Source organism: Enhydra lutris, unplaced genomic scaffold (genome assembly GCF_002288905.1).
Source record: "Enhydra lutris kenyoni isolate GAN:26980312 unplaced genomic scaffold, ASM228890v2 scaffoldscaffold77, whole genome shotgun sequence".
Classification (NCBI taxonomy): Eukaryota; Metazoa; Chordata; class Mammalia; order Carnivora; family Mustelidae; genus Enhydra; species Enhydra lutris.
The window spans coordinates 4,390,099-4,416,451 of record NW_019154161.1 but is presented as its reverse complement, the minus strand read 5'-3'; the positions used below and the strand labels follow the sequence as shown (position 1 = coordinate 4,416,451).

General features: G+C 56.3%; 2 protein-coding genes across 2 annotated transcripts; one reads left to right on the top strand and one right to left on the bottom strand.

The window, feature by feature from the left end:
• Positions 1-4,332: 4,332 nt before the first annotated feature.
• Positions 4,333-19,905, top strand: LOC111160703 (neuronal PAS domain protein 1). The gene is made up of 11 exons (XM_022524012.1): positions 4,333-4,454; positions 4,874-5,109; positions 12,602-12,675; positions 12,917-13,006; positions 14,659-14,830; positions 16,242-16,357; positions 16,582-16,739; positions 17,203-17,309; positions 17,634-17,781; positions 18,528-18,622; positions 19,157-19,905. Exons 1-11 carry the CDS (start codon positions 4,333-4,335, stop codon positions 19,618-19,620), a joined length of 1,782 nt encoding a protein of 593 aa, XP_022379720.1. The 3' UTR covers positions 19,621-19,905.
• On the bottom strand, positions 19,882-22,172 carry LOC111160704 (transmembrane protein 160). The gene is made up of 3 exons (XM_022524013.1): positions 21,956-22,172; positions 20,820-20,912; positions 19,882-20,233 (listed from the first exon to the last, which is right to left on the bottom strand). The coding sequence occupies exons 1-3, from the start codon at positions 22,161-22,163 to the stop codon at positions 19,968-19,970; spliced, it is 567 nt and encodes a 188-aa protein (XP_022379721.1). The 5' UTR covers positions 22,164-22,172; the 3' UTR covers positions 19,882-19,967.
• Between the last annotated feature and the right edge of the window lie 4,181 nt (positions 22,173-26,353).

Sequence of the window (26,353 nt, the reverse complement as noted above, 5' to 3'; positions counted from 1 at the left end):
CCCTACCATCTTCTCTCTCCCCTCCCTCTTCAGGCCCCAGGTGCTAACTGCTCACTGTTTTGCCTACCGTGGGTGCTGCACCAGCCCTCTTGGATTTCCCAAACCTTTGCCAAGAGCCTTTCATGAAATGCTCAGTTCCCAGTTGGAGGGCCCCCGCCTGAAACATGCTGCCTGGCCCAGAAGCTATCCTGTTTCTTCCCACATGTGTCATCAGAGCCGCCGAAGGGTGCAGATACCCCAGGGCCACTCACCCATTTCACAGATGGGAAACAGAGGCCCTTAGTGGTGTGCGTGGGAGTCTATCAGTGACTCTGAGTGGCACACAAGTAGAAGGATTTTTGGTCTCAGGGCTTCTCGACATTCTTAGGGAAGACCAAAGAGCTTTTATTTTTGATTGATAAGCCATATCAGACGTTAAGACAGAGAATTTTTTTTAAAGATGACATTTATTTTTAAACAGCAATCATAAACCTATTACCAGTTAACATTAACCACATTTTATGAAAAATATATTTTCAAAAAAAGTCTTTTCCAATCCACAACGATTTAGTGGGAAGGGGCCATTATTTTACACTTTCGCTAATGTCCATCAGGTCTGGTATTCTAGAAGACAACCGGATCCTCAAGGCTGCTCCTGCACTGAGTCTGTTGTAATACCCTATGCTGTGCGCCTTCTAGAAAACTCCACCAGACACCAGTGCGAGAATGCAGTGAAAAAAGACAGAAAACATCTCCGTATGAAAATCTGACCTAGCATTGACCCTGAGAGGGTCTCGGGAACCAGTCCCCAGGTCACGCTTCGGGAACTTCTGGATAAACTTATTTAATGCTTACACCTGTGCTATGAGGTATATACTAGGTAGGAATCAACTTCGTTTTACAAAGAAAAATACTGAGGCCCAGAGAGGGGACGTTCCTTGCCCAGAGTCACACAGGAGCAGGTGGCAGACCTGGGGCTTGAACCTCAGCAGTCAGGCTCTTCCCTATGACAAAATCTGTGTGTATGTGATCATAAATCAGTTGGGTCGCATGAGTGTACCTCTCACGGCCTGGGAGAGCACTGGTCCAGGCCACAGAGCCGGGAAGTGGGGTCAGGCGACAGAAACCATTAATCCGATCTGGAATCCCCACCCTGACACCCCATCTAGTCTCTCTGGGGATAAACAGGAAAATATTATTGGCTGAAGAGACCAACAATAATGAAGCTATGTATCTCTCCATGCCTCAGTCTCCCTAGATATAAAATGGGCTTCGTAATAGAGCCCAGCTCAGAACCTTGCTATGGAGAAGAGAATGAGCGAAACAAAAGGGATTCCTGAGCTGTTGGCTGTGGTTGTCAAGAGCGGGTTGAAGAGTGTTCCTATCAGGGGCACCTGGCTGGCTCAGCCGGTAGCTCACACAACTCTTTTTCCTCTGAGATTTTATTTGTTTATTTGCCAGACAGAGAGAGAGCACAAGCAGGGGGAGCGGCAGGCAGAGGGAGAAGCAGGCTCCCCGCTGAGCAAGGAGCGGGATGCCAGACTCCATCCCAGGACCCTGGGATCATGACCTGAACCAAAGGCGAGTGCTCAACCGACTGAGCCACCGTGACCACACTTGCGGTCGCCATCCCGAGTATAGAGCTTACTTTAAAAAAAAAAAAAAAAAAAAAGAGTTTCTATCAGCCAGTGCACAGGACTGTTCAGAAGTATGTGCCTCAGTTTCCCCATCTGTCCAATCAGAGGCAGAGCCATGCCTGGTTGCCCAGACCTCTCTGCCTGCCTGGCTCTCCTAAGACCCCATCTTCATGCACTGCACTGGGGTCTCCTAGGGGGAGCTCAGAGGTTGGGGTTCCCGTCCCTGTGGTGGGGTGAGGGGAAGAAGATAAAGTCAGCAGTGAGCTGGACAGTGCGGGAGTCAGGGCCAGGGTCCCCAACAAGAAAATATGGAAGTCGGGACAGCTAAGATGAAACAGCTCCGACATCCTGTTTTGCAGCTTGGAGAGAGGACCACTCTACCATTGTGCTTTGCAGCTTTTGCAGAAACTGCTTCTGCAAAACGTCCTAAATTAAACAACCACAAAGCCTTTGTCATTATCACCAGCAAGGGGCGGTTAAGAGATAAGCCCCCAGATGTCAGCCCCAAAATACCGTCCCCACCTAGGCATTACGCTCGGAGGTAGACAGAGAGCCATCAAAACCCTGATTGGCCGCACTGAGCACACCCGGTTGCTTAAGATAGTTCCGCAAAAGAGCTCATAAAACCCCCTACACATAGAAACTCCAAGGGCAACCCTCTCAGGTCCCCTCCCTCTCTGGGAGCTTTGTACTATACTGCTCAATAACCTTTGCTTTGCTCCCCATCACTCTTCGTCTGGTCTACCTCTCCTTTTTTGGAAGCTGCGTGACCAAGAACCGCGGGCACTAGAGGAATAGAAATCCTGTAGCAGTACCCAGGATCCTGATCTCCGGAGGTCTGGGTCCCAGTCCCTGAGAGAGGATAGGTCCGGACGTCAAAGCTGGCCTTATAAGGGGAAGGGGTCTCGGGGTGCGGGGCTTCCCTTCTTGTCGAGGGCATGTTCACACCCCGAAATTCTCTCCTGGGAAAAGAGCGTCTCGAACGCCTGGATTCGCATCCCTAGCTCGGGTACTGAAGGCCAAGTCTCCGCCCCTACAGGGAGCTTGGGTGCGTGGTTGCGCGCCTTGTCCCGAGGGGCCGCGGGAGCACGGGGTTCTCTTGGGGGACTAAGGTGCTAGTTCCTCCGGATGGAGTATGGAGACTCCGGTGTTCCCCTCTCGAGATGCGGAAGCTGCGGCTCCGAGGCTCATTCTGGTGGGGGGGGGGGACCCCCGAAGCTGTCGTTGTGGGAGAGGACTCGGACAGCGGGGCAGCAGCTCAGGAGTCCCTCGCTGGGAACCGGCAAAGGCCCGAGAGGCGGGCGCGGGGCTGGCCCGAGGGGGCGGAGACTGGGTGGGCGGGGCTCCGCAGACACCGCCCCCGCCTGCCAGCGCGGTCCGCGCGTCTCCCAAGTCTGCGAGGCCGCGGTGGGCACGAGGAACCTGCCGCCACAGCCCGCGCGCCCCGCGGAGCCCGGCCTGCCCCGGGGTCTATGGGGCCACCCCTCTGCGCCGCCCGGCCGGCCCCACGCCGCGCCCGGAGCCTGCCCCGCGGCCAGGTAAGGGCGCTGTGGGTCCTGTGGGGAGGGGAAGCCGGGAGGCAGGCAGGAGGGGCCAGGGAACTCCTGGGTCCTGAAGAAACAGGGGGCCGAACTCCAGTGTGCGGGGGGGCTAGGGTAGCGGGACGCGGGTAGCCTGAGGTTGGGGGAAGGGGGACACGGATGTTTGGATCCCAGAGATATAGGGGGCTGGGTACCTGGGCACCAAGGTCTAGGGCATCTGGACACCTGGTTGGAAAGGCTTGGGGGCGGCCTGGTTACGGGGGGCGGGCGGGGGGAGAGGGTATCCTTAACGCCTAGTCCCGGAGGGATGAAGACCAAACTGAACACGTTCCTGCTTCTGGAGGATCTGAATACCAGAATACCTGGGCCCCGAGTGTCGGGTCCATCCTGCGGGCGTCCTCTGGCTGATGCTCTGGCCACTGCGTCGGGGGCCGTGGCTCGCACGCCAGGGTCTTCGGGAAGGAAGTTGTGATTGCGGATATTTGGCGGCCGGGACACATGGCCACACCCCAAGGGCCGGCGGGGGGGGGGGTCCCTGGGCAGGGCATGGGGTGGGGTCCCTGCCCTTTGCCCCCTTACCTCCTTAGCCTAGCCAGGGAAATGGGCGCACCGCGGATGCGGGCACACGGACTCCTGGGATGGACTAGGAGAGCGGATCCCAGAGACAGAGGGCTTTGGGGGCAGGAGCCGGGCGCGCCTGGGCCCCGGCGAGGCGCCTGCCCCCCGCCCGCCTGGCTTGGGCATGCTTGGCACGCAGAGCGCGGGCCGGTCGGATCCGTATGCGCGCCGCGTGCGCCTATTGGTATGCGGGAGCCGGCCCGGCGCGGGCGTGAGGCGGCCGCGCTGGCGGGCGGCGCGGGGGAGGCGGCGGCGGCGGCGGCGGCGGCGGCGGCGGCGGCGGGGCACGTCTTCGCCCCGAGCTTCGCCTGGGGCCGGGCAGGGTGAGAGCAGCGGGATCCGTCCTGGGGCCTCCGGGGAGGGGAAACTGAGGCACCATCCAGCCCCAGCTCCTTGCTGGGACCCCGAACCCCGCACGGACCTCAGTTTCCCTAGCAGGTCTCCCGGGGGCCCCCCTCGGGCACCGAGCGCTGCCTCTGGCTCCTTTCCGCGGCAGGAGACGCGGGTCTCGAGTCCCGCAGGCTGCTCTGGGCCCGCCTGAGCCCGCCCCCGCGGAGATGGCGGCCCCCTACCCCAGCAGTGGCAGCGGAGGCGAGGTCAAGTGCGGGGGAGGTCGCGGCCGCAGCGTCCCGTGGGACTTTCTGCCTGGGCTGGTGGTCAAGGCCCCGCCGGGACCCTGGTGAGCAAAGCCCCGCCCCCTCGGACCGTGGCCCCGCCCCCAAGGGCGTCCTGGAAGAATTCACACTCAGCTTGCAGCCCCGCCCTCTGGAACTAGAATTTCTTACCCAGAGCAGCTCAACCTTTGTTCTACAAACAGCCCCCACCGCGTTCCGTTCCCACCGCCCTTCCTCTGAGTTCATACCCAACATTTAATTTCTCCCCTCTTCCAGCTCCTTCCCTCCAGAATTTATTTACACCTCAGGTTCTGTCCCCACGGCCGGGTGCAGAATTCACACTCAGGTTCTGCCCCCACCTCCAATGTCGAATCCACTTCTCACGTCCAGCCCGGTTCCGAGGCCCCGAGGGCGGGGCTCCCCGAGGCCGCGGCCCCCTGAGCCGCGCGGTCCGGCTGACGCCCCCTCCGCGCCGCCCGCCCAGCCTGCAGGCGCAGCGCAAGGAAAAGTCCCGGAACGCGGCGCGCTCGCGGCGCGGAAAGGAGAACCTGGAGTTCTTCGAGCTGGCCAAGCTGCTCCCGCTGCCCGGAGCCATCTCGAGCCAGCTGGACAAGGCGTCCATCGTGCGCCTCAGCGTCACCTACCTCCGCCTGCGCCGCTTCGCTGCCCTCGGGGCGCCACCCTGGGGATTGCGGGCGGCGGGGCCCCCGGCCGGCCTCGGTGAGTGCGCATGCGCGTGGGGCGGGGGTCCCAGGGCCCTAGCTAAGGCCAGACGGCGGGACTGTGAGGTGCCCGCCGGCCCTCGTCTAGTTCCTTGGCTGAGAGGGAGCACCGGGTTGGGAGTCAACCAGACCTTTTGTGTGCCCGAACCCGGAGACTGATAGTCTCCAAGCCTCAGCCTGTTCATCTGTAAAACGGGCACTCGAGGTAGGGATGATTTCATGCATTCTGGCCCGACTAAGCAACTCCCCCCTCCACCCTCCGCCCCGGGAACACCAGGGATCCGACCACTAGCCAATGCCGTTATTTTTATTAGGGGAGATAAATCGTTATTATCACAAAGAAGGTCTGCAACTCCATGGGCGGGACGGGGTTGGGGGGGGCCGCCTGGGCCTCCCCATCCACTCATGGGCAAGAAACCCCCTCACTCAAATTTGAGGGGCCCCAGGAAGGAGCCCAAGGACTCTGAAGTTTGAATTCCCAGTTTGGGAAAGCAGGAGGGAGACAGTATAAGGTGGCAGGTAAGATGGAGAACTTCAGAAAGACTCCTGGGTCCCTGTCCCTACTCGGCCCCCCCCCCCCCCGCCCCAAGCGTTGTGACCCGGGGCAGGCCGCCTGACCTCTCTGTGCCTCGTGAAATGGGAATCCTGATGAAAGTCCATAAGCATACCCAGAGGGCTGAGATGAAAATCAGCGAGGTAATGCGTGTAAAGATCCAGGTGCAGTCAATACTTAGTGACTTCTTAGGGTCGGCGGTGACCTTGCAGAATTGCTGGGGCCTGTGGTTTATTAAACAGCTACTGTGTGCCCAATGCTGCTCTGAGCCGTCAGGATCCAGCAGAAAACAGACTTGATTCAAGCCCCCCCCCCCCCGACAGGCTGACACCCTAGTAGCCAAGACCCGGTAATGAGATAAACCCAGAAATGAAATAGACATTATGTAAAAATACAGGCTAGGTAAAACACAGAGAGCTAGCTCCTTTTATTATAATTCAACTTTATCATTGGTAGATGCACAGGAGTGTTATGTTACTGTTATTACTTCTGTTTGAGGTATTATTGCTTCTCTCAACGATGAGAAGACCGTGAATCATGTTAATCCGAGGTCGCAGGTGACAGGGCGGGGGCACCACAGGCTACAGTCCCCCCAGAGGGGACTGGTGTCCTTAGGGTGAGGTTGGAGGGGCTCCAATTCCCCTCCTGCCCCAGTCCCAGGGGAGGAGGGGGGGGGGGAGAGAAAATAGCATTGATTAAGCTCGCAATAAATCACCATTTAAATTTAAATAATCCGGCTTCCCAGGCGGTAATTAGGCGAATTGACTGGCGCGGAGAGAATGCGGCATTAGGGCCGCTGATTACTGTCATTACCGCGAACAACACGTGCGCCGGCGGGGGATAAACATCTTGTCTATTGTCCCGAACGCGGGGAGAGAAAGGAAGGGAGGGGGTGCCAAGGGAGCCCCTCCGGCGGCGGCCAGCTCCCCCCACCACCACTGCCTGGCTGGGCCCTTGAAGGGGACCGGAGCCTGCTGAGGACACTGCCCTGAGGGGCCAGACCGTGGACTTCACGGGCGCCCCCAGCCCCTACTCCCTGGAGGGCCCCCCTCCCCCCACCCCGCCTGCCGTCCAGGACAGTATGTGTTGGAGGTGCTGTATGGACTCCCTCCTGTAGCCCCAGAAGTAGGAATTTGGAGGCGTCTCCTGCTTTGCAGGGTTCCCCAGCAAGAGGTCAAGTGCCTGCTTCCTTAGTCGCCCCTGGGGGGAAACTGAGGACAGCATCTTAGCTAGTCAGAGCAAAGCAGGGTGCTTCCCACACTCTGAAGGGGCACGTGCTGCCCTGTCCTCTTCATTTATACCAAAATAGCCAATCCATGTCAGACTGTGTTGAGCAGTATATACAAATAATGTGGGGGGAAAAAAAAAACACAAAACGTACTTAAGCCTCTCAAAAAAACATCAGGAGGAAAAAGCAGTGTTGATTCCCATTTTACAGAAGTGGAAAACTGAGCCCCAGGAGGTGAAGCTCTTTGCCCAGGGTCTCATCAGCCAAGCTGGGCCCAGCTGAGATTCAGACTGGCTTCAGAGAGCACCCTCTCAGCCTCCAGACTTGGCCTGTTCATAGGTCTCTTGGGACCTTGAAGGTCCCAGTCTCTGGGCCTCAGTCGGCTGTGGGTGAAACAGCACAACGATGTTGAAGGCTAGCCGGGGACCTCCAAGTGCAGGGAGGAGATAGCCTGGATCTTGTGTCAGTGGTCAGCATTCATTCAACACCCACAGAGCACCTTCCCCCTGCCAGGCCCTGTTCTAGTGACACCCTCGGGGACAGGACAAAGTCCCTGACCTCAGGGGTGGGCCTGCAGATCCTTCATGGGAGACCCACTGCCCCCCACCTCTCTGATCTCCTTTCTCTACCCCTCTCACCTCTTCCACTCCCTCCCACCCCTGGACACACACACACACACACACACACACACACAGGCTTCCTTGCTGTTCTTCAGAAAAACATTCCTACCTCAGGGCCTTTGCATGCACTTGCTGTGCTCTCTTGCAGGAACTCCCTTCCCTCCAAACATCAGCTCTTCAGGAAGGCCTTCTCCCCACCCCCCCACCCCCGCCCCACCAGCACTCCCTGTCTCCCTTTCCTGCCTTATTTCTTTCCAGAGTACCTATTGTCATCTGACACCATTTCTTCTTTCTCTTGTTCATTGTGTCTCTTCCCCTTGACACCTTGTTCCCTGAGCCTAGAACACTGCCTGGGGGCACAGTAAGGGCTTGGGAAGTATTTGTTGGGTGTCTGTGAAACAGAGTGAGGGGAGGAGGGTTGACATTTTCATTCTCAGATCAGGCACAGCCTCTCTGAGGAAGGGACCTTTGAGCTGGAAGGAGGTGAGGAAGCAATCCTTGAGAAAAGCTGGAAGAAAAGCAGTCTTGGCTAAGGGAATAAGTGCAAAGGCCCTGAGGCAGGCAGAATCAGTTGCTGGGTGCAGGCCACAACAAGGCAGAGAGGAATAGGTGAGGCAGGAGGTAGACAGCAGGGACCAGGTCCTGCAGGGCCTCATGGGCCTTGGTGGGGACTTTGGCTGTTACCCCAAGTGGGATGGGAGCTGGAGGTGACAGAGGTGGCAGGTGTGAAGGTAGAAGCAGGGAGCCCAGTGAGGAGGTGCATGCAGAGGCCTGTCCCAGGGAGCCAAGTTTCCCCCTCCCCAGATAGCAAAACTCTCTCCGGCCAGTTGAGAGTAGGAGGTGACTGGACCCCCAAGACCTGGGGGCATGGCAGCCTTCTCCCCGCGTCCCCTCAGTCCCAGCTCTGTGATGACAACTGCAACAATTTTCTTCTCCAGCAGTTAGGCTGCAGTGAGAAAGGCAGGAAATGTTTGTTGAATGAGTGAGAGATGGTTGGGGCTTTGGGTGTGAGGAGGGGACAGATCTGGGAGCAGTAAAGACCCACGTGGGGAATTTGGGGGACAGAGGAGTTGAGGCATTTGCTGGGAGAGGCGGGAACACAGGGGGAGGAGTCTGAGGAGTTGGGTTTGGGGAGGGGGAGGCTGGGGGATGATAAGACGCATCAGCCGGTGATGGGTACCGACCCCAAAGCTCCCATCCCAACGGGGGAACAGCAAGCCCTCCCCCTGCGCACCCCCCCCGTCCGACGTGCCCATTAAGGCTGTTAATTGCAGCCGTTCAGTCTGACCTGGGCTGATCCTGTGAGCGGGAAAATGAAGGAATTAGCAGAAATGACAGGGGAAAATTGCGACAATTAGCAGGCGGCATTGTTCCTGCCTGTCACCCGGCTGGTTCGCTGGTTCGCGCTGCATCTCGGGGGAGGGGTCCCCATCAACCCCCCCCCCACCCATTTATTGTTCCTGGAGCTCCAGCCAGGGGTGGGGAAAGGGTGCAAACAGTGGGAGGTGCTCCTGGGAGAAAGAGGCGTGGCCAAGGCATTGGGGGGCTGGGGACGGGGCTGGGGGGCCGAGTCCCGAGGGGCGCGCGGAGGCAGGCTTTGACCGCCTGGTGTTTTGATCGTCTGGAAATAACAATAGTAATCACACTATTAATACTAATCCCGGCTCTGCGCGTCTGGGAGCACCTGCCGCGTGCCAGGAGGGGGCGGGGCCCTTTCTGTTCCTTAAGCTGACTGAATGCTCAGCCACCCATGAGGTTAGCGCTCTTGGCAAAGCCACTTGACAGAGGAGGAAACTGAGGCACAGAGAGGCAAAGGGACTGGTCCCAGGGCACACAGCCAGGGAGGGCCAGCCCTGGGGCTTGGTCCCAGACCTGGACCCTTGGAACCAGACCTGGAGACCTTCAAGGTCACTGAGTCCCCTGGCTCCCCAGTCTGGACATAGGGCCCCTTGGGAGGTGGTTCTCTGCAGGGTCAGGGAGAGGCTCCCCAGTGGGAACGGGCGGTCTCATTTGCCATGTCCCCTGTCACTCTCTTTCTCTGTATGTCTTTCTGGGCATCTCCTTTCTGTTCTCTCCATCTCTTTGTGTCTCTGAGTCTTCTTCTGTCTCTGTCTGAATTTCTCTGTGACCACATGTCCGTCCCTATCTCTTTTAAAATATTTTTAAAATATTTATTAATTTGAAGGGCGCCTGGGTGGCTCAGTGGGTTAAGCCTCTGCCTTCGGCTCAGGTCATGATCTCAGGGTCCTGGGATCGAGCCCCGAATCGGGCTCTGCTCAGCGGGGAGCCTGCTTCCCCCTTTCTCTCTGCCTGCCTGTGATCTCTCAATCTCTCTCTCTCTCTCTCTCTCTGTGTCAAATAAATAAATAAATAAATAAATAAATAAAAATCTTTTTTAAAAAAGATTTATTTATTTGAGAGAGAGCAGTGGGGAGGAGCAGAGGGAGAGGGAAAGAGAGAATCTCAAGCAGATTGCCCTCTGAGCTCGGAGCCCCACGCAGGACTCAATCTCATGACCCTGAGATCATGACCTGACCTGAGCCAAAATCAACAGTTGGATGTAGGGAGCCTGGGTGGCTCAGTCAGTTAAGCGCCTGCCTTCCGCTCAGGTCATGATCCTGGGGTCCTGAGATCAAGTCCCTGATCGGGCTCCTTGCTCAACAGAGAGCCTGCTTCTCCCTCTGCCTGCCGCTCCCCGAGGTTGTACACTCTCTCTCTCTCTGACAAATAAATACTAAAAAAAAAAAAAAAAAAAATTGAAGTAAAGTTTATATAACATGGAATTCACCATTTAAAAGTGTACAGGGGGGCGCCTGGGTGGCTCAGTGGGTTAAAGCCTCTGCCTTCAGCTCAGGTCATGATCCCAGAGTCCTGGGATCGAGCCCTGCATCAGGCTCTCTGCTCGGCGGGGAGCCTGCTTCCTCCTTTCTCTCTGCCTGCCTCTCCGCCTACTTGTGATCTCTGTCAAATAAATAAATAAAATCTTTAAAAAAAATAAATTAAAAAAAAAGTGTACAGGGGGTGCCTGGGTGGCTTAGTAGGTTACGCGTTCAACTCTTGCTCTCAGCTCAGGTCTTGTTCTCAGGGATGTGAGATCAAGGCTCCCAGTGTGGAGCCTACTTAAATTTTAAAAAATTAAAAATAAAAATAAAGTGCACAATTCAGCAGTACTCAGTACAGTCACAGGGCTGTGCGCCCCCATTTGATCTGGTTCCAAAACATTTTCATTCCTCCCCTAAAAAAAACACCCCCCCCACATTAGCAGATTCTCCCCATCCCCACTCCCTCCCGCCACCATGACCCCTGCCCCCAACCACCAGTCTGCTTTCTGTCCCTATGGATTTGCCTGCTCCGGACAATTCATAGATACGGTATCACACAGTGTGTAGCCTCTTGTGTAATGTTTTCACATTTTTTAAAAGTAGGCTCCAAAAAAAATAAAAAAATTTTTAAAAATAAAGTAGGTTCCATGCCTGATGCAGGGCTCAAACTCATGGCCCCGAGATCAAGAGTTGCACACTCCACCGACTGAGCCCAGTGGGTGCCCCCATCGTGACGTTGTAAGAGTCCATCCGTATTAGAGCCCGCATTTCCCGCTTCCTTCATTTTCCTCGCTGAATAATATTCCACTGTATGAATACAGCACATTTTATCTATCTGTCCAGCCGTCATTGGACTGTTGAGGTGTTTCCACCTTTTGGCTGTTAGGAATGGTGCCACTGTGAACATCTAGGAAGGAGTATTTGTTACAACGCCTATTCCCAGTTCTTTGGGAGTCTACACCTAGGAGCGGAATTGCTGGGTTGTGTAGTAGGAGACTCTATGTGTGACTTTTTTTTTTTTTTTTATTCATTTATTTGAGAGCAAGCACTAGAAAGAGAGAGAAAGCAAGAATGGGCAAGGGGCAGAGGGAAATGGAGAAGCCGACTCCCTGCTGAGCAAGGAGCCTGATGCAGAACTCAAACCCAGGACCCTGAGATCATGACCTGAGCCAAAGGCAGACGCTTCACTGACTGAGCCCGCCCAGGTGCCACCCATGTGTGGCTTATTGAGGAACCTCCATCCTGTTTCCCAGAGCGTCTGCCTTATTTTCCACTCTCACCAGCAATGCACAGGGATTCTGATCTCTCCACATCCCACCAACATTTCTCTTTGAATTCTAGCCATCCTAGTGGGGTGTGAAGTGACATCTCATTGGGGTTTAGGGTTTTGTTTTTTTTTTAAGATTTTATTCTTGGGGCACCTGGATGGCTCAGTCGGTTGGGCATCTACCTTCAGCTCAGGTCATGGTCTCAGGGTCCTGGGATCGAGCCCCGAGTCAGGCTTCCCTGCTCAGTGGGGAGTCTGCTTCTCCCTCTCCCTCTGCCGCTCCTAAATAAAATCTTTACAAAAAAATTATTCTTAGGTAATCTCTGCACCCTATGCAGGGCTCAAACTCATGATCCCAAAATCAAGAGCCACCTGGTCCACTGGCTAAGCCAGCCGGGCACCCAGACCTGCTTGTCCTTTTCCTGCTGAGTTTCAATGTCCTTCTCTCTTTCTGTATTCCTTTATATCCCTCCGTATGTCTCTGTCCATCTGCTTGTCTGTCTAGTGTCTTTGTCTCTCAATATCTGTTTCTTTTTCTCTGGCTCTCTGGACGAATGTCTCTCTGTCTTTCTGTCGTCTCTAGTCTCTACCCCCTCCCTCAACAGCCCTCACTTCACACCACCTTCTCAATCCTTCAAGGCACCGGCACGGATGATAATTCTTTATTTGTTAGTTTCTTACATGTTGCGTATTGTGTACTCCTCATGAGGGGAGGGGCAGGCCCTCCTGGACGCCTCTGTGTCCCCAGCACAGGGCCAGCTGCACAGCTGGGGCTCAGGGAGACTTTCTGAATGAATGGGCGGATGGACGGCTCCCTGCGCCCTCTGGCCTCTCTCTGCCTCTGCCTCTCAGCCTGCTTCCACCCCTTCCACCCCCTCCCCACAAGCCCAGGTTTCTCCCCGACCTGCCCCCAAGACAGCTCCAGGACTGGGGAGAAGCAGATCTGTAGACTGGCTCGAATACCAACGGGCCCCAGCCTCACCCCTCCCTCTGTCCTCAGCCCCAGGCCACAGGGGCCGCGTGGCGCTGGTCTCCGAAGTCTTCGAACAGCACCTGGGAGGACACATCTTGCAGGTGAGGCCCCGCCCTGCCTGGTGCTCCTTGCTGCCACCTGGTGGCCACCCTCTGGAGAGCAGCACGGTTTTCTCCAGCATCCATGGGGGGGGGGGGCCCCACCGCCACGGACCCCCCCCCCACCCCAGGATTAATCCATCCTAGGTGGAGATCCAGATTTCAGAATGTCTTACCACCTACCCGCTGGACAGACAGATGCCCAGCCCTCCTCTCCCCTCTCTCTGTTTCTCCCCCACTCTAGTCCCTGGATGGCTTCGTGTTTGCCTTGAACCAGGAAGGGAAGTTCCTCTACATCTCCGAGACCGTCTCCATTTATCTAGGTCTCTCACAGGTAAGGGGCCCTCGGCAGGCTGCCCGGATGGGCTCAGCCACCCTCTCCCTTGCTGTGCATGCATGCCCTTTCTCCTGGCCTCACCATCCCCGCCTGAAAAGTGAACTGGATCCATGGTTCTCAAAGTTCTCAAAGTGCACCCCGTGGGAACCCCAGGAGGTGGTGGTATGTTAAAGTAACAGGTCAGTTTGAAGAAAACCGATCAGCAGAAAGATCAGTTTGTCGATGAACATTTGCCAAATGCACCGTTTTCCCCCAAACTTGCTTTTTCTGAACAATTATAGAGACTTGCAACCATTGTATTGGGAGAGCTTGGGTTTTGGCAACTGTGGGAGATTTTCTGTGGTGTTTTAGTGCACTGGCTTGTGTTTTGTCTTTATTTCCGCCAGCTGTTTCTGCCCCGGCTCCCGCAGCTGGCACTGAGAGCTAAAAGCAGAAACCGCACATCGCCACCCCTGGGGGGCCTGGCTCTTCCTGGTGGCATCTTAGGCCTCCCCAGTCCATTCAGCACAATTTGCTACCCTCCCATCGCTTTGACCAAGGTTTTACCAAATGGTAAATTTAGAAAAGTCGGTGCTCAGTGTTTGGCCTTTGTGAGCACTTTTTCAGTGAATTATTGGAGATGCCTGGAGGAGGAATATGGACAAGCGGAAGGGGTGCGGGGGTGGGGGAGTGGAGTAAAGGCTTGCATCTGGTGCAGGGAAGGGTTTGATAAGCAGGAGTTTGGAGGGATGAGGGACAGAGGGAAGCATGAGAGCCCAAACCCAGGGGCAGTGGGAGTTCTGGGAGGTTTCTCAGGTTGGGGGAGGGAGGCATAGTCAGATGAGTAACTTAGTAGGCGAATTTGAGTGGAGACTGAAAGCCAGAAGAGCAGGGAGGACGCTGGGGCAGGAACACGGGGTGGGGGATGGGGACCTGGACTGGACTGGACTGGGGGAGGTGTGGAGCAAAGGGAGACTGCTTTGGGAGACTTGCGGGTGAACTGGATGGTAGTCTGTCTGTCTGAGAAGTTCTAACTCTAAGAGTTCGAAAGCCATTCCACTGCGTGTATCCTCATCGCCGCCGCTACTGGGATATCCTGTGATTCATTTCGGGGCGCCGTTGCTCGCTGTGTGGGGTGGGAGCTGGGCAAAGGGAGGCTGTGAGAAGTAGGCTCGCGGCTTCTAGAGTAAGCAGGTGCAGAAAATCCTTAATGCCCACCAGCCTTGAAGTGAGAAGGCATAAGAGCCCAAGTTTGTATCTCCTTTAAAAAAGGTTAAAAAGGAAAAAAAGAAAAAGGGGGAGGGGGTAAAGGTTAAAAGATTCTAATAAAAACACAAAACTGGCTTGGGGCGCCTGGGTGGCTCCGTGGGTTAAAGCCTCTGCCTTTGGCTTGGATCATGATCCCAGGGTCATGGGATGGAGCCCCACATCGGGCTCTCTGCTCAGCGGAGCCTGCTTCCTCCTCTCTGTCTGCTTCTCGGCCTACTTGTGATATCTGTCAAATAAATGAATAAAATCTTTAAAAAAATAAAAATAAAGAATAAAACACAAAACTGACTTGAAGCGCCACGAGCTTCGCACGCAGGCGAGCGAGCGCAAGGCTGAAGCCCCAGGCGAATGACTGCGCGCGCATCTTACGCGCTCTCTGCGGTCCCCTCTTCTGCCGGCAGGTGGAGCTGACGGGTAGCAGCGTCTTCGACTACATCCATCCCGGCGACCACTCCGAGGTGCTGGAGCAACTGGGGCTCCGGGCTCCGACCCCGGGGCCTCCCACCCCGCCCTCCGTTCCCTCCTCTTCCTCCTCTTCGTCTTCCTCCTCGCTTGCGGACACCCCTGAGATCGGTAATTCCAAGGGCCCCCAAAGAAGGCGGCTGAGGGTAGGTCAAGGGACACCTGGTACACGGTAACCAGCCATGTCTTCTTTAAACAAAACCCGCTCTCCTTTGAGCTGTGCAAAGCAAATTTTTGTAAAATGATCAGAAGCCAAACCGAGGCAACAGGTCTTGGCTCCCTAAAATTTGCCTAAGCTGCCTAAGTTTGCCTGGCTCCCCAAGACTTGAGTTTTAGAAAGACCCCCTCTGGCCGCCAAGTGGAAATGGGTGCCTGTGGGTGACCCCTGGAACCCGGCTTTGGTAATAATAAAACAGCGCACACTCCCTGGCCTTTACAGGTGCTTTGTCTTTAAGGGCATAGTTTCACTGAACCCTAATCACAGCCCCACCTGCAGGAACAGTCTTCATTTTGCACAGGTGGAAACTGAGGCACAGCACAGAGAGGTTAAGTTCCTTGCCCCAGGTCCCACAGCTGTCAGTGGTGAATCTGGACTCCAGCCCAGGTTCTTCTAGCTGCAGCATCTGTGCTCCCAGGCCTTCCCTCGAGTGGAAAATTCCACTCCATGTTGGCGAGGGAGGGTGTTGGGAGAGTACCCTGAAAGTTCCTTTTGGAATGTTGGGGGACTGGGATGTTGGGGGACTAGAGGTGAACTTTCTGGTAAGTAGGACTCACTTATATTGGGTTTGCTTAACACTAAAAGCCTCCGAGCTATCAGCAGCGTGTGCAAGCTTGGGAGATGTTTGTGATACACGGGAGTGTGCTGGAGAGGGGGGTTAGGTTTGCACCCAAGATCCAGTCACAGGTTCGTCTGGGTGTGAGCAGTTATAAGACTATCACTGGATTTATAATCTGTATTTGTGGGTCTTACTTGTTTCTATACCCTGAGCCCCTGCTCTGTGCTGGGGAGGGCTGGGGACACATCGATGACAGTAGCCCCAGCCCTACCCTCTGGGCTCACAGTCCAGGTGGGGAAGACTGACCAGTCCCTTGAGAATGATGATCCAGAGTGGTCAGGGCTGACGTGGAAGACCCCAGAGGCACGCATGACCCAGCCTGGGGATCAGGGAGGGCTTCCTGGAGGAGGAGCTATCCCACTTGAGACCTGGAGTTTGTAGCTAGAGATGGTTGTCAGCGGGAGGTGGTTCTTGCCCAAGTTTTAGGCTGAGGTGAGGAGCTGGGCTTTACCCCCAGGGTCCTAGGGGGCCATGGCAGCTTCAGGGCAGGGAGGGAAAGGGTTATATTTGAGCTTTAGAGAGACCCAGCTGGCTGCCGCTCAGAGGGGAGGTTGGTATACGACTTCAGTGAGGTCATGTACCCATTAGGCTGTGGCCATGACCCTGTCTGGCTAGGTGTACAGGGGGCAGGAGGGGCCTGTGTCTCTTCCTCGGACCCCCTAACCTTCCTTCACTCCCCTCCCTAGAGGCCAGCGCGGCCGAGGTGCCTCCCTTCTCCCGGGTCCAGGAGCGCTCCTTCTTCATCCGCATGAAGTCTACCCTCACCAAGCGGGGGCTGCACGTCAAGGCCTCGGGGTACAAGGTGAGTGTGAGCTCTGCGGCCCCAGCTTCTGACGCCGGAGTCCCCCCGCCCACCTGGGGAGACCTCCCGCGCGTTCCCGCCAGCCATGTCCTTGTGCCCCGGCACCTGTGGGTGACAGCCACAGCCAGGCCCGGCGGCCGCGTTGTGGTCCTCCTGCCCGTGCCCCCCCGCACCCCCCCCCCGGCCTCGCCAGGCCTCTCCTCCACCCCCGCTGCTGCCTGCAGGTCATCCACGTCACGGGGCGCCTTCGGGCCCGCTCCCTGGGCCTCGTGGCTCTGGGTCACACGTTGCCCCCTGCCCCACTGGCTGAGCTGCCACTACACGGACATATGATCGTCTTCCGTCTCAGCCTGGGTCTCACCATCCTTGCTTGTGAGAGCAGGTACCGGGGTTGGAGGCCGAGGCGGGCGGATGGGGCCACGCGGGAGAGCTGGGGCTGCGGGCAGTCAAAGCCGAGCTGGGGAGCCTGGGGGGCAGTGGGGGGGGCACGGAAGAGCAGCGAGGGCGGAGGTACGGGAAGGAGGAGGCTGGGGCGGGGCCGGCGGCGAGGGTGGGCGGGGCTTACCCGAGGCCCCCTTCGCAGACCCCCACTCCTCCCCGACCCACTGGGTCTCGCTGCCTCTCCTCTCCTCCACTGTCTCGTGCGCCACGCAGAGGGGAAAATGAAACGGGCCGTCGTCCCCACGCTCGGAGTATTATGCCCATTTGACCCAGGGTTAAACTGAGGCCCAAAGCACTCCAGCGCCCGGTCTTGTACGCTGGTGGTTCCAGAGCCAGCCCCGCCTCTTGTCCTCGACCCCCCTGATCTCAGACCCCCTCCCACCTCTGTCACCCGCTGTCCTCAGAGTCAGCGACCACATGGACCTGGGGCCGTCAGAGCTCGTGGGTCGCAGCTGCTACCAGTTTGTCCATGGACAGGACGCAGCCAGGATCCGCCAGAGCCACCTGGACCGTAAGAACCCTGCTCTCCAGCACCCCTGGCCCGAGTGCCCCGATCCCCGCACCCCCAGCCACAGTTCAGACGTGGGGCGGGTGGAAAGGGGCTGTGTTCTCTCTCTGAGCCTCCCCCCCCCCACCCCGCCCTTAAAAATCCAGAAGGCCCCTGTGCCCAGCTAATGCTCAGTCCTCCTGACTCGGTCTTTTTCCATCTGCCCCTCTGGACTGTTGCCCTTGTCTCCTCCCTACCGTCCCCTCCCTGGTCCTGCCTTCCTCTCCCGCCCCATGTTCCTCTCCGCCTGTCTCTGACTGCCTCCACTGGCCCCGGGGCTGGGCCCAGTGCTGGACAAGGGGCAGGTGATGACCGGTTATTACCGTTGGCTGCAGCGGGCTGGGGGCTTCGTGTGGCTGCAGTCCGTGGCCACCGTGGCCGTGAGCGGCAAGAGCCCCGGGGAGCGCCACGTGCTCTGGGTCAGCTACGTGCTCAGGTGAGGGCCCCACAGGGGACTCAGAACCCCTCTACATACTCCGCCATCTCTCTCCATCTTGGGGGGGGGCTCCTCTTCAAGGGGGCAGGGCTTCTCAAAGAGGACAAGCCCAGAAGGCTTTGAAAACAGGAAGGAGACAGGGGGACAGTAGGAGGAAAGGCCCAGAGGTGGGGTGACCTTGCTTTCAGGGGGCAGAGAGGAGTGAGGCGGCGGCTTTGAAGTGGCCTCAGCCCCAGGCAGAAGATAGGGACTGGATTCTGGGGCACTGGGGAGCCATGGCAGGGTGTAAGGCTGGAGAGGGTCACAGTCCCATCTGGTTTGTGACAAGACCTCCCTGGCTGCTGTGGGGGACTTCACGGGACACGACAGGGGCTGGGAGCCCAGGGAAGAGGCTAGGGCAGGGGCTGGGGCAGGTACTGGGGCAGGTCTGGGAAATGCCAGGCAGTGCGGGTGGAGGAGGGGACATGGCTTCTGCTCACACCCCCCCCATCTCTAGCTTTGATGGCCTGGACTGGGGCTCCCGAGAGAAGCAGCAGTCTGAAAGAAAGACCCTGAGAGGAGATGGGCAGGCAGTACCCAGGGGACACCCAGGTGGTGACATTCGAGGGGCAGGGGGCATAGGCTGCCCAGGTCTGGCCTCACCAGACAGGGCTAAGTTGGGCTAGAACCCAGCTTGGAGTCTGGGGTTCCAATGATGAGCCCTAAGTGCCATGGGGTGGGGACTACCCCACCTGTCTTGTCCCCAGCCAAGCTGAGGGCGGCCAGACCCCTCTGGATGCCTTCCAGCTTCCAGCCAGCGTGGCCTGTGAGGACACCTCCAGCCCCGAGCCAGAGCCCACAGGTGAGCCCCACCTCCCCCTTCATCCCGAGGAGCTCCCAGGGAAGGGGTCTCGGGGACCTGAGCTTTCCAGTCTGGAAGCCACGAGCCACATGTGGTGACTTACGTTTAATTAAAGATGAAAGCCTGAGTTTCTTGGTCACCCTTACCACGTTCCAATGGCTCAGCAGTCTCCCGCAGCCAGTGGCTACTGCATTGGAGCACACAGAGAGGGAACAGCATCGAGGAAAGTTCTGTCGGGCAATGCGGGTCTAGGCCAGCACTTGTCCATCTCCCCTCTGCTGCTCTCGAGGGCCAGATCCTTCTCGGCTCTGGGGGCTTGTCCTGGGAGCTGTAGGGTACTTAGCAGGACCCCCAATCTCTAGCTGTGGCAACCACACATGTCTCCAGACTGCCACGTGATCCCCTGGGGGACAGACTGGCCCCAGCTGAGACCCCCCCCCAGCTCTAGACCACTGAGCTCAGCTGATTCCACAGATGGGAAGACTGAGGGCTGGGGGCACGCACACACTGCTCCCTCGTATCTTCCTCTTCCAGAGCCAGAGCCTCCAGGGGAAGGGAAGCAGGCTGCCCCCCTAGACAAGGACGAGGTCCCCCGGAGCCGGGGCAAACGCATCAAAGTGGAGCCTGGCCCAGGGCAGGCTAAAGACCCGGAGGACAGTGGGGACGAGGAGTCGTCTGGCCACCCGGCCCTGCCACGGCCCGAGTTTACTTCTGTCATCCGGGCAGGGGCCCTGAAGCAGGACCTGGTGCGGCCTTGGGGCCTGGGGCCTCCCGGGGACCCCCCACCTTCCCTCCTCCACGCGGGCTTCCTGCCCCCCGTCGTGCGGGGCCTCTGCACACCGGGCACCATCCGCTACGGGCCCGCGGAGCTGGGCCTTGTGTACCCGCACCTGCAGAGGCTGGCCCCAGGCCCCACCCTCCCCGAGGCCTTCTACCCCACCCTGGGCCTGTCCTACCCGGGGACCACCGGGACCCGGGTGCAACGGAAGGGGGACTGAGGACTGGAGGGCTGCCGACAGAGCCGGACCCTGAGGGACAGGTGGGGCCCGGAGGGCACCGCCAGAAGGCTGAGCTCAGCCCAGTTGGTGGGCCTGGAAAATTAAACACCTTCTCCCACTCTGTGGCTCTGTCTCCGGGGCCTCGGGGCTCCTCTCTCCTTTCCTTTTTCCTCTTCGGTTCCCTCCACCTGCCTCGGCTGGTTCCCATGCCCGCCCCTCCCCACCTCCCGCCCCATCCTAGGAACCACCACGCAGAACATGGAGCCGGCGAAGGGTCAGGTTTTAATGTCTCGGTCCTCAGGCCCCCTGGCCGTCCAGTGCCCGGCCATTCCCCATGGCCCAGCCACTCACTCTGGCGGTGGGCGGCCTGCTTCATCGGGGCCTTCGGCAGCCGCTGTCCCGTCGTCCTCGGGCACCAGTTCCACATCCAGCTCCAGCTGACCCATGTAGAGGCCGACGGCACAAGCCCAGAGCAGGCCTACGGCCAGCACGGCCCCCACGCTTGCCGCCGCGCCCCCCAGCGACAGCTGCATGGGTCCCCGCAGCGCCGCCAGGCCCACCACGTAGGAGGAGCCTCCCCACACCACACACAGGCCGCCCAGCAGGAAGAAGCCTGTGCAGGGGGAGAGCGTGGGAGGGAGGGGCACAGTCAGTGGGAGGGAGGGCCTGAGCTCCCAGGCGGGGGCTGTCTGCTGTGGGGTGGCTGGGGGCCTGGGTGTGGGAACCCGATTACCCAGGGGCAGAGCTGGGTCAAGAGACTGAGGTGGGGTTAGTGGATGGGACAAAGTCAGGGTGGGGGTCAGTACAGAGCCAAGCTCAGGGGCATGAGAAGGTGTCAGAGGGGGTGTCTAGGATGTGGAGGTGGGCTTTAGAGCCAGAGGAGGAGTGGGGAGCTGGGTTGAGAGCAAAAACAGGGCTGGGGGGCGGCAGTGGGACTAGGCTAGGGCTGAGCCAGCATGAGGGGCTCAGTCGGGACCCTCATCTTTGGGCAAGGACCCAAAGCCCTCCCTGGGGGCACACACGCGGGTGATCCAGTGTCCTCGAAGTAGGGGTGGGTGGGTGGAAAGTCAACACAAGTGAGGGGGAGGTGGCTTCCGGCAGGGGAAAGAATGAGGGGTTCTACACTTAACTATGGGCAGGCTGGGGCGGGGAGGGATCTACCTCCCCAGTGGGGGGCCAGGGTGGGGGTCTGCACTTACCATAAGCAGCTTCCCGACCCATGTCACTCTGCATGAAGGAGATGACCCCGATGCCGGATGCCAGGAGGCCATTGCGAAACCAGGAGAGGAAGGCTACAGGAGGGGGAATGGTGGGGGGGGGGGAGAAATCAGCATTAGCTCAAACCCTGCCCCCACCCCCATTCTGCCCAGACAGTGTTATCCCACCATGCCATTCACCCCGAATCCCAGCCTAGTCCTGGCAGCCCTCCACCGAACCTTATCACCCTCCTCCAAACTCTGTCTGGCTCCTGTCCACACTGAGCCCTCTCTCCCAAACTCCGCAGCACCAAAGAGCCAAGACAGTCTTTAGAATCTGGAGGAGCATCTAGGAACCAAAAATGCAGGACCTAAATCTGAGGGCGGGCAGATCCCAAGAGGTCACCCCGGCCCATGTCCCACCCCCATACACGTGCATCTCCCTCCGGGACAAACTGTTCCCTCACTTCAGGGCGCTCTCCAGCTATCCCCTTCAGTGTTCCTCCAACGTCAACTATCTGCGTCTGTCCTTCCTTGTTATTTACATCCATTCAAGTCCCTTGTGGGGCCCTAACCGGCTGGTGGGGGTTACTTACCCCAGCCTCTTATCTACCCTCTCTGCACGGGAGGCCCCGCCCCCTGCAGCCTGGATCACCCGGTCCTCCAATCAGCCCAGAGCTTCGCTTTTATTGGTTGTTTCTCTGTCCAATCCGGAACTCGCCCCCTCTTCGTGGGGATCCCCGCTCCCGCCTAATGCAGAGTGGTCGCCTCCAGGCTGAACTGGCTCTTCCAACACGGACCCCTCTAGTAGGCAACTCCCCCGCCCTTAACGCTCTCTGGACATCTCTCTCGTCCAGGCAGTGCAATCTTATAAGACTGCCTGTCCTAGCCCGACTAACCTCTCGGATCCCTACTGCACCCCTCTAACCGGACATACCGTCCCATCTGCAAGCCCGTCTTTGCGGACACACTGCGCTCTTGCAGCAAGCGCTTCCCTGCGCTTATACGGAAGCCCTTCTCGATCCGGAGCCCCAGCCCAGTTTCCAGCAGGAGCCCTGCCCCCACCCCCTACTCGCGTCCACCGACAGCTCGGCTATCCTGAATCCCCTCTCCCACCGTGGCCAACCCCAGCCTCAGACCTGTCTCGTGTGCCTTCCGGAGGAGCCAGGCGTCCGCACGATCCAGCTCGGACACGGGGGGCGGCGAAGCCCCGGCGCGGGGGCCGTGGCCGGGAGCGAAAGACCCCCGGGCACCCCCGCTCCGGGGCCGCGGAGGCGGCAGCAGCGCCCCCCGGAAGCGGAGCCGGGCCAGTCGGGCGGCCCGAGCCCACCACCAGCCGCCTCCCATGGTTCGCACTACGGCTGCCGCTCACCGCCCCGCCCCCACAGGCCACCCGTAGGCTGAAGAACACGTCACTCAGGCCTACTGGCTCACCCATTGGGTTTGCGAACATCACTCAGGTCTGGCCCCCACTGTCCATTGGTCAACACCGTGGTGATTCCTCCTATGTCATCTGTGCCGGTACTGCGCGTCCCACCTTGCTTCTACTACTGGACTACGAATCCCAGCGAACGTTGCGCCATTAGGAGGCAGGTCTTCAGAAGCTGGGGACACGATATCTGCTGGGAGTTGTAGTTTTTGTTAACAACTTTAATTCTCATGGCCAATAAACAAGAACAAAACAAAACTCTGCTTAATGTAGAACCTTAGCAAAATCTGGAAGAGCCTAGAAATGAAAGTAAAACTCAAAATTAATCCTACTGATGAAGTAAGTGCTAATACTTAGTTGTATTCCTGCCCTTTTTATCTAGGTAAATGTAAAACGAGATGTCATTTGACTAACTTTTTTCACGTGACAATAAGTCGTGAACATTGGTGGCATTGAATACTTTTCACAGCATAATTTCTTATATTAAAAACACTGCTTATTTTGAACACAGTCCAAGATGCAAAAGATAGAAAAGGGTCTAATGAAAAGTAATTTTCACCCCACGCCCCAGCCAACCATCCCCATCTTCCCTTCCACGGCATTAAGTTTAATGGTTCATACAGATGCATTATACGTAGGTACCACAGGGGATCCTCGTTCCTAAGTTGTTTCCGATTTTCCCTATGATAAACAATTGCTGTTTCCTTTCTAGTTGAAACTTATGTCTGAGGCAGGAGGGACCTGATCCCACTGGCAAATTTCAGCAGTCCGCTTCTGTCTCTGGGTCCACACATGGCTTTATATATCCCCCTACTACACTGTGTGGTAATGATCTCTATACTTACCTGTCTCTGCCAATAGGCTGTGAGCTTTCAGTGGACTGGGTCCTTGACTGACACATCTCCATGGCCCCCAACCCAATATAAGTAGGGGACTTAGTAAATAATAAAAACAAATAGATACCACGGGCTTCCCCAGTGCCAAAAATTCTGCTATGCACAGTCTGTGCGTGATGTCCTTTAATTCTCATTGTAACCCTGGGAGTTACGAACTAGAATGTTCCCTCTTTTATAGGGAAGGAAAAGTGAGGTAATACAAGTTGATGTTTATTGGGCACTAACCATGTAACAGACACTGTTCTCTTGCTTTACATGGATATGAATCTTCAAAATAGGGGTGCCTGGGTAACTCAGTCTTGATCTCAGCTCAGGTCTTGATCTCAGGATCATAGGTTCAAGCCCTGCTTTGGGCTCCACACACAGCATGGAGCCTACCTAAACAAACAAACAAACAAACAAACAAAACCACATCAATTTTATGTTTACATACTAGCAGGAAACAGTCGCAAAATGAGATTGAAAATAAGTTCCTTTACAATAGTATCAAACCCAGAAATACTTAGGAAATGTTTTAACAAAAGATATGCAAGATTTCTACACCGAAAACTACAAAATACTGCTGAGTCACATTAAAGAAGATCTAAATAAGTGAAGAGATATACCATGTTCATGGATTAGAAAACTCCCTGCTCTCAAGGAGCTTCCTTTCCAGAGGGATAGGCAGAAAATAAGGAATAAACATGCTAAATAAGTAAATCCTTAGGAAAGTTCAAGAGACTAGAGGAGCCCAGAGAGGCTACCTAACCCAGCCTCGGTGTGGAGTCAGCAAGGGGGTGCCTGATTTGAAACCTGAACTCTGAGTAGGCATGGACCAGATAAAGCATGATCAGAGGCTTACAGAAAGAATCTGGAGCCCAGCAAAGCTTACAATGAGTGCAGAAGACTGAACATAAACAATTATTTACCATCATGAAATGGTTTCCTTTCCTTTCCTTTTTTTTTTTTTTTAAAGATTTTATTTACTTGATAGAGAGACACAGTGAGAGAGAGAGAACAGGAGCAGGGGGAGTGGGAGAGGGAGAAGCAGACTCCCCACCAAGCAGGGAGCCCAATGCGGGGCTTGATCCCGGACCCTGGGATCATGACCTGAGCTGAAAGCAGATGCTTAACTTCTGAGCCAGCCAGGCGTCCCAATAAATAAAATCTTAAAAAAAAAAAAAAAAAAAAAAGGATCACACCACCTCCCTACAAAGGTTGGGTTGTATCAGGAAGAGATCAGAAACTTGCAAGACGACAAATGACCCCATCAATAGGTAACTCTCTCTCTCCATTCCTTCCTGAGTTCAAACCTTGCTATCTTTCACCTGGACAGCTGAAACCAGCCCACTTATTGGTCTCCAGAACCCCCTAAGGGTAGATTCTCCACTTATTACTTCAGCAAATATTTATTACCTACTATGTACTGAGCTCTGTTTAAGACAGTGAGGATACGGGAGCGCCTGGGTGGCTCAGTCTGTTAAGCGTCTGACTCTTGATTTTAGCTCAGGTCATGATCTCAGATTTGTGAGATCAAGCCCCCTGTCAGGCTCCACGTCCAGCATGGAGCCTGCTTAAGATTCTCTTTCCTTCTCCTTCTGCCTTCCCCCTATCTCTCTCTCTAAACTAAAACAAAAACAAACAGACAAACAAACAAACAAAAAACACTGAGGATATAGCTGTGAACTAGACAGAAAAATGACATGTCCCAGCCCCTATGGGCAAGACAACACTGGGCAAGGGAGACAAAGGAATAATTAACATAATTCCAGGAAATGTCAAATCCATGCAGAAAATAAATCAAGGTGATGAGGGAGAGAATGACAAAAGTCTATGATAGCCAGCCTCTAGGAGGACGCCAGCCATCTACATTTTGTGTGGTCTCCTTCCACGTCCAATCAGGACTGCTCTGTGTGGCCAAGGGAATACTGTGGAAATGACTGACTGTGACTTCCAAGGCTGAGTCATAAAAGATATTGCCACTTCCGCCACTCTCTTGGATCGCCTTCTCTGTGGGAAGCCAGCTGCCATGTTGTGGAACACCCGAGCAACCTTGTGGAGAAGCCAACGGCCAGCATCAGCTTGCCAGCCACATGAGTGAACTTCCTTGGAAGATTCCTCCAGCCCCTGTCAGGTCCTTGGACGACCATAGCCCTGGCCTGAACCTCAGGAGAAGCCCCAAGCCACAACCACCCAGCTAAGTTACTCCTGTGGGTACTCCCTGATCCACAGAAACTATGGGCAATAATACATGTTTCTTATCCTAAGCTGCTGAGTTTTGAGGATGTGACATTGGAGTAGCCATTAGAGTGACAAGGAGTCCTCTATGAGGTGATGATGAGGAGGAGGGCTCCAAGCAGTGAGAATAGCATGTGCAAAGGCCCTGCAGCTGCAGTGTACTCAACATGCTGGAGGAAGAGCCCGGGGCCTGTGTGACTGGAGCAAAGTGAGCAAGGGGAGAGGGGACAAAATGGTAAGAGACAGATGAGGTGGGTGCTTGGTATCTCAGGAGCCATGTTGAAGGCTTCCTATTTTATGCTAAGTGTGATGAGAGCCAGTGGGAGATTCTGACCTCGGGGGTAGCATAACCTGACGTTCATTTTTAGAATGTGGTGTTGACTACTCAGTGGAAAAAAAGACTTAGCAGCCAGAGGATTTTTTTTTTAAAGATTTATTTGAGAGAGAGAGAGAGAGAGAGAGAGCAGGAGTCGGGGAGGGGCAGAGGGAGAGAATCTCCAACAGATTTCCCCACTGAGCGTGGAGCCCGATGTGGGGCTCGATCCCACAACCCTGAGATCATGACCTGAGCCAAAAATCAAGAGTCGGACACTTAACCCACTGAGCCCCACCAGAGGCTATTTTATTTTTTATTTTTTTTAAGATTTTATTTATTTATTTGACAGGCAGAGATCACAAGTAGGCGGAGAGGCAGGCAGAGAGAGAGGAGGAAGCAGGCTCCCTGCCAAGCAGAGAGCCTGATTCGGGGTTCGATCCCAGGACCCTGGGATCATGACCTGAGCTGAAGGCAGAGGCTTTAACCCACTGAGCCACCCAGGTGCCCCCAGAGGCTATTTTAAATGAGCGATGTCTCTCCCCAGCTGAAACCCTTCCACAGCTTTCCATCGCCCTCTGGAATCTTGGCTCCTAGACCTGCTGGACCAGGCTGCTCTTCACCCGCTCCTTCAACTCCCAGTGAGAAGAGCCTGGACTTTATGGAGAGGGAGGCCGACTGG

What these genes read in the sequence shown, in the direction of transcription:
- LOC111160703 (XM_022524012.1), top strand. Translation starts at nt 4,333, where the DNA reads ATGGCGGCCCCCTACCCCAGCAGTGGCAGCGGAGGCGAGGTCAAGTGC. An exon ending in AAGGCCCCGCCGGGACCCTG is followed by an intron (nt 4,455 to 4,873) that starts GTGAGCAAAGCC and finishes CCGCCCGCCCAG; the next exon opens with CCTGCAGGCGCAGCGCAAGG. An exon ending in GGGGCCCCCGGCCGGCCTCG is followed by an intron (nt 5,110 to 12,601) that starts GTGAGTGCGCAT and finishes CTCTGTCCTCAG; the next exon opens with CCCCAGGCCACAGGGGCCGC.
- LOC111160704 (XM_022524013.1), bottom strand. Translation starts at nt 22,163, where the DNA reads ATGGGAGGCGGCTGGTGGTGGGCTCGGGCCGCCCGACTGGCCCGGCTC. An exon ending in CCGGAAGGCACACGAGACAG is followed by an intron (nt 20,913 to 21,955) that starts GTCTGAGGCTGG and finishes CCCCTCCTGTAG; the next exon opens with CCTTCCTCTCCTGGTTTCGC. An exon ending in GGGTCGGGAAGCTGCTTATG is followed by an intron (nt 20,234 to 20,819) that starts GTAAGTGCAGAC and finishes CCCCCTGCACAG; the next exon opens with GCTTCTTCCTGCTGGGCGGC.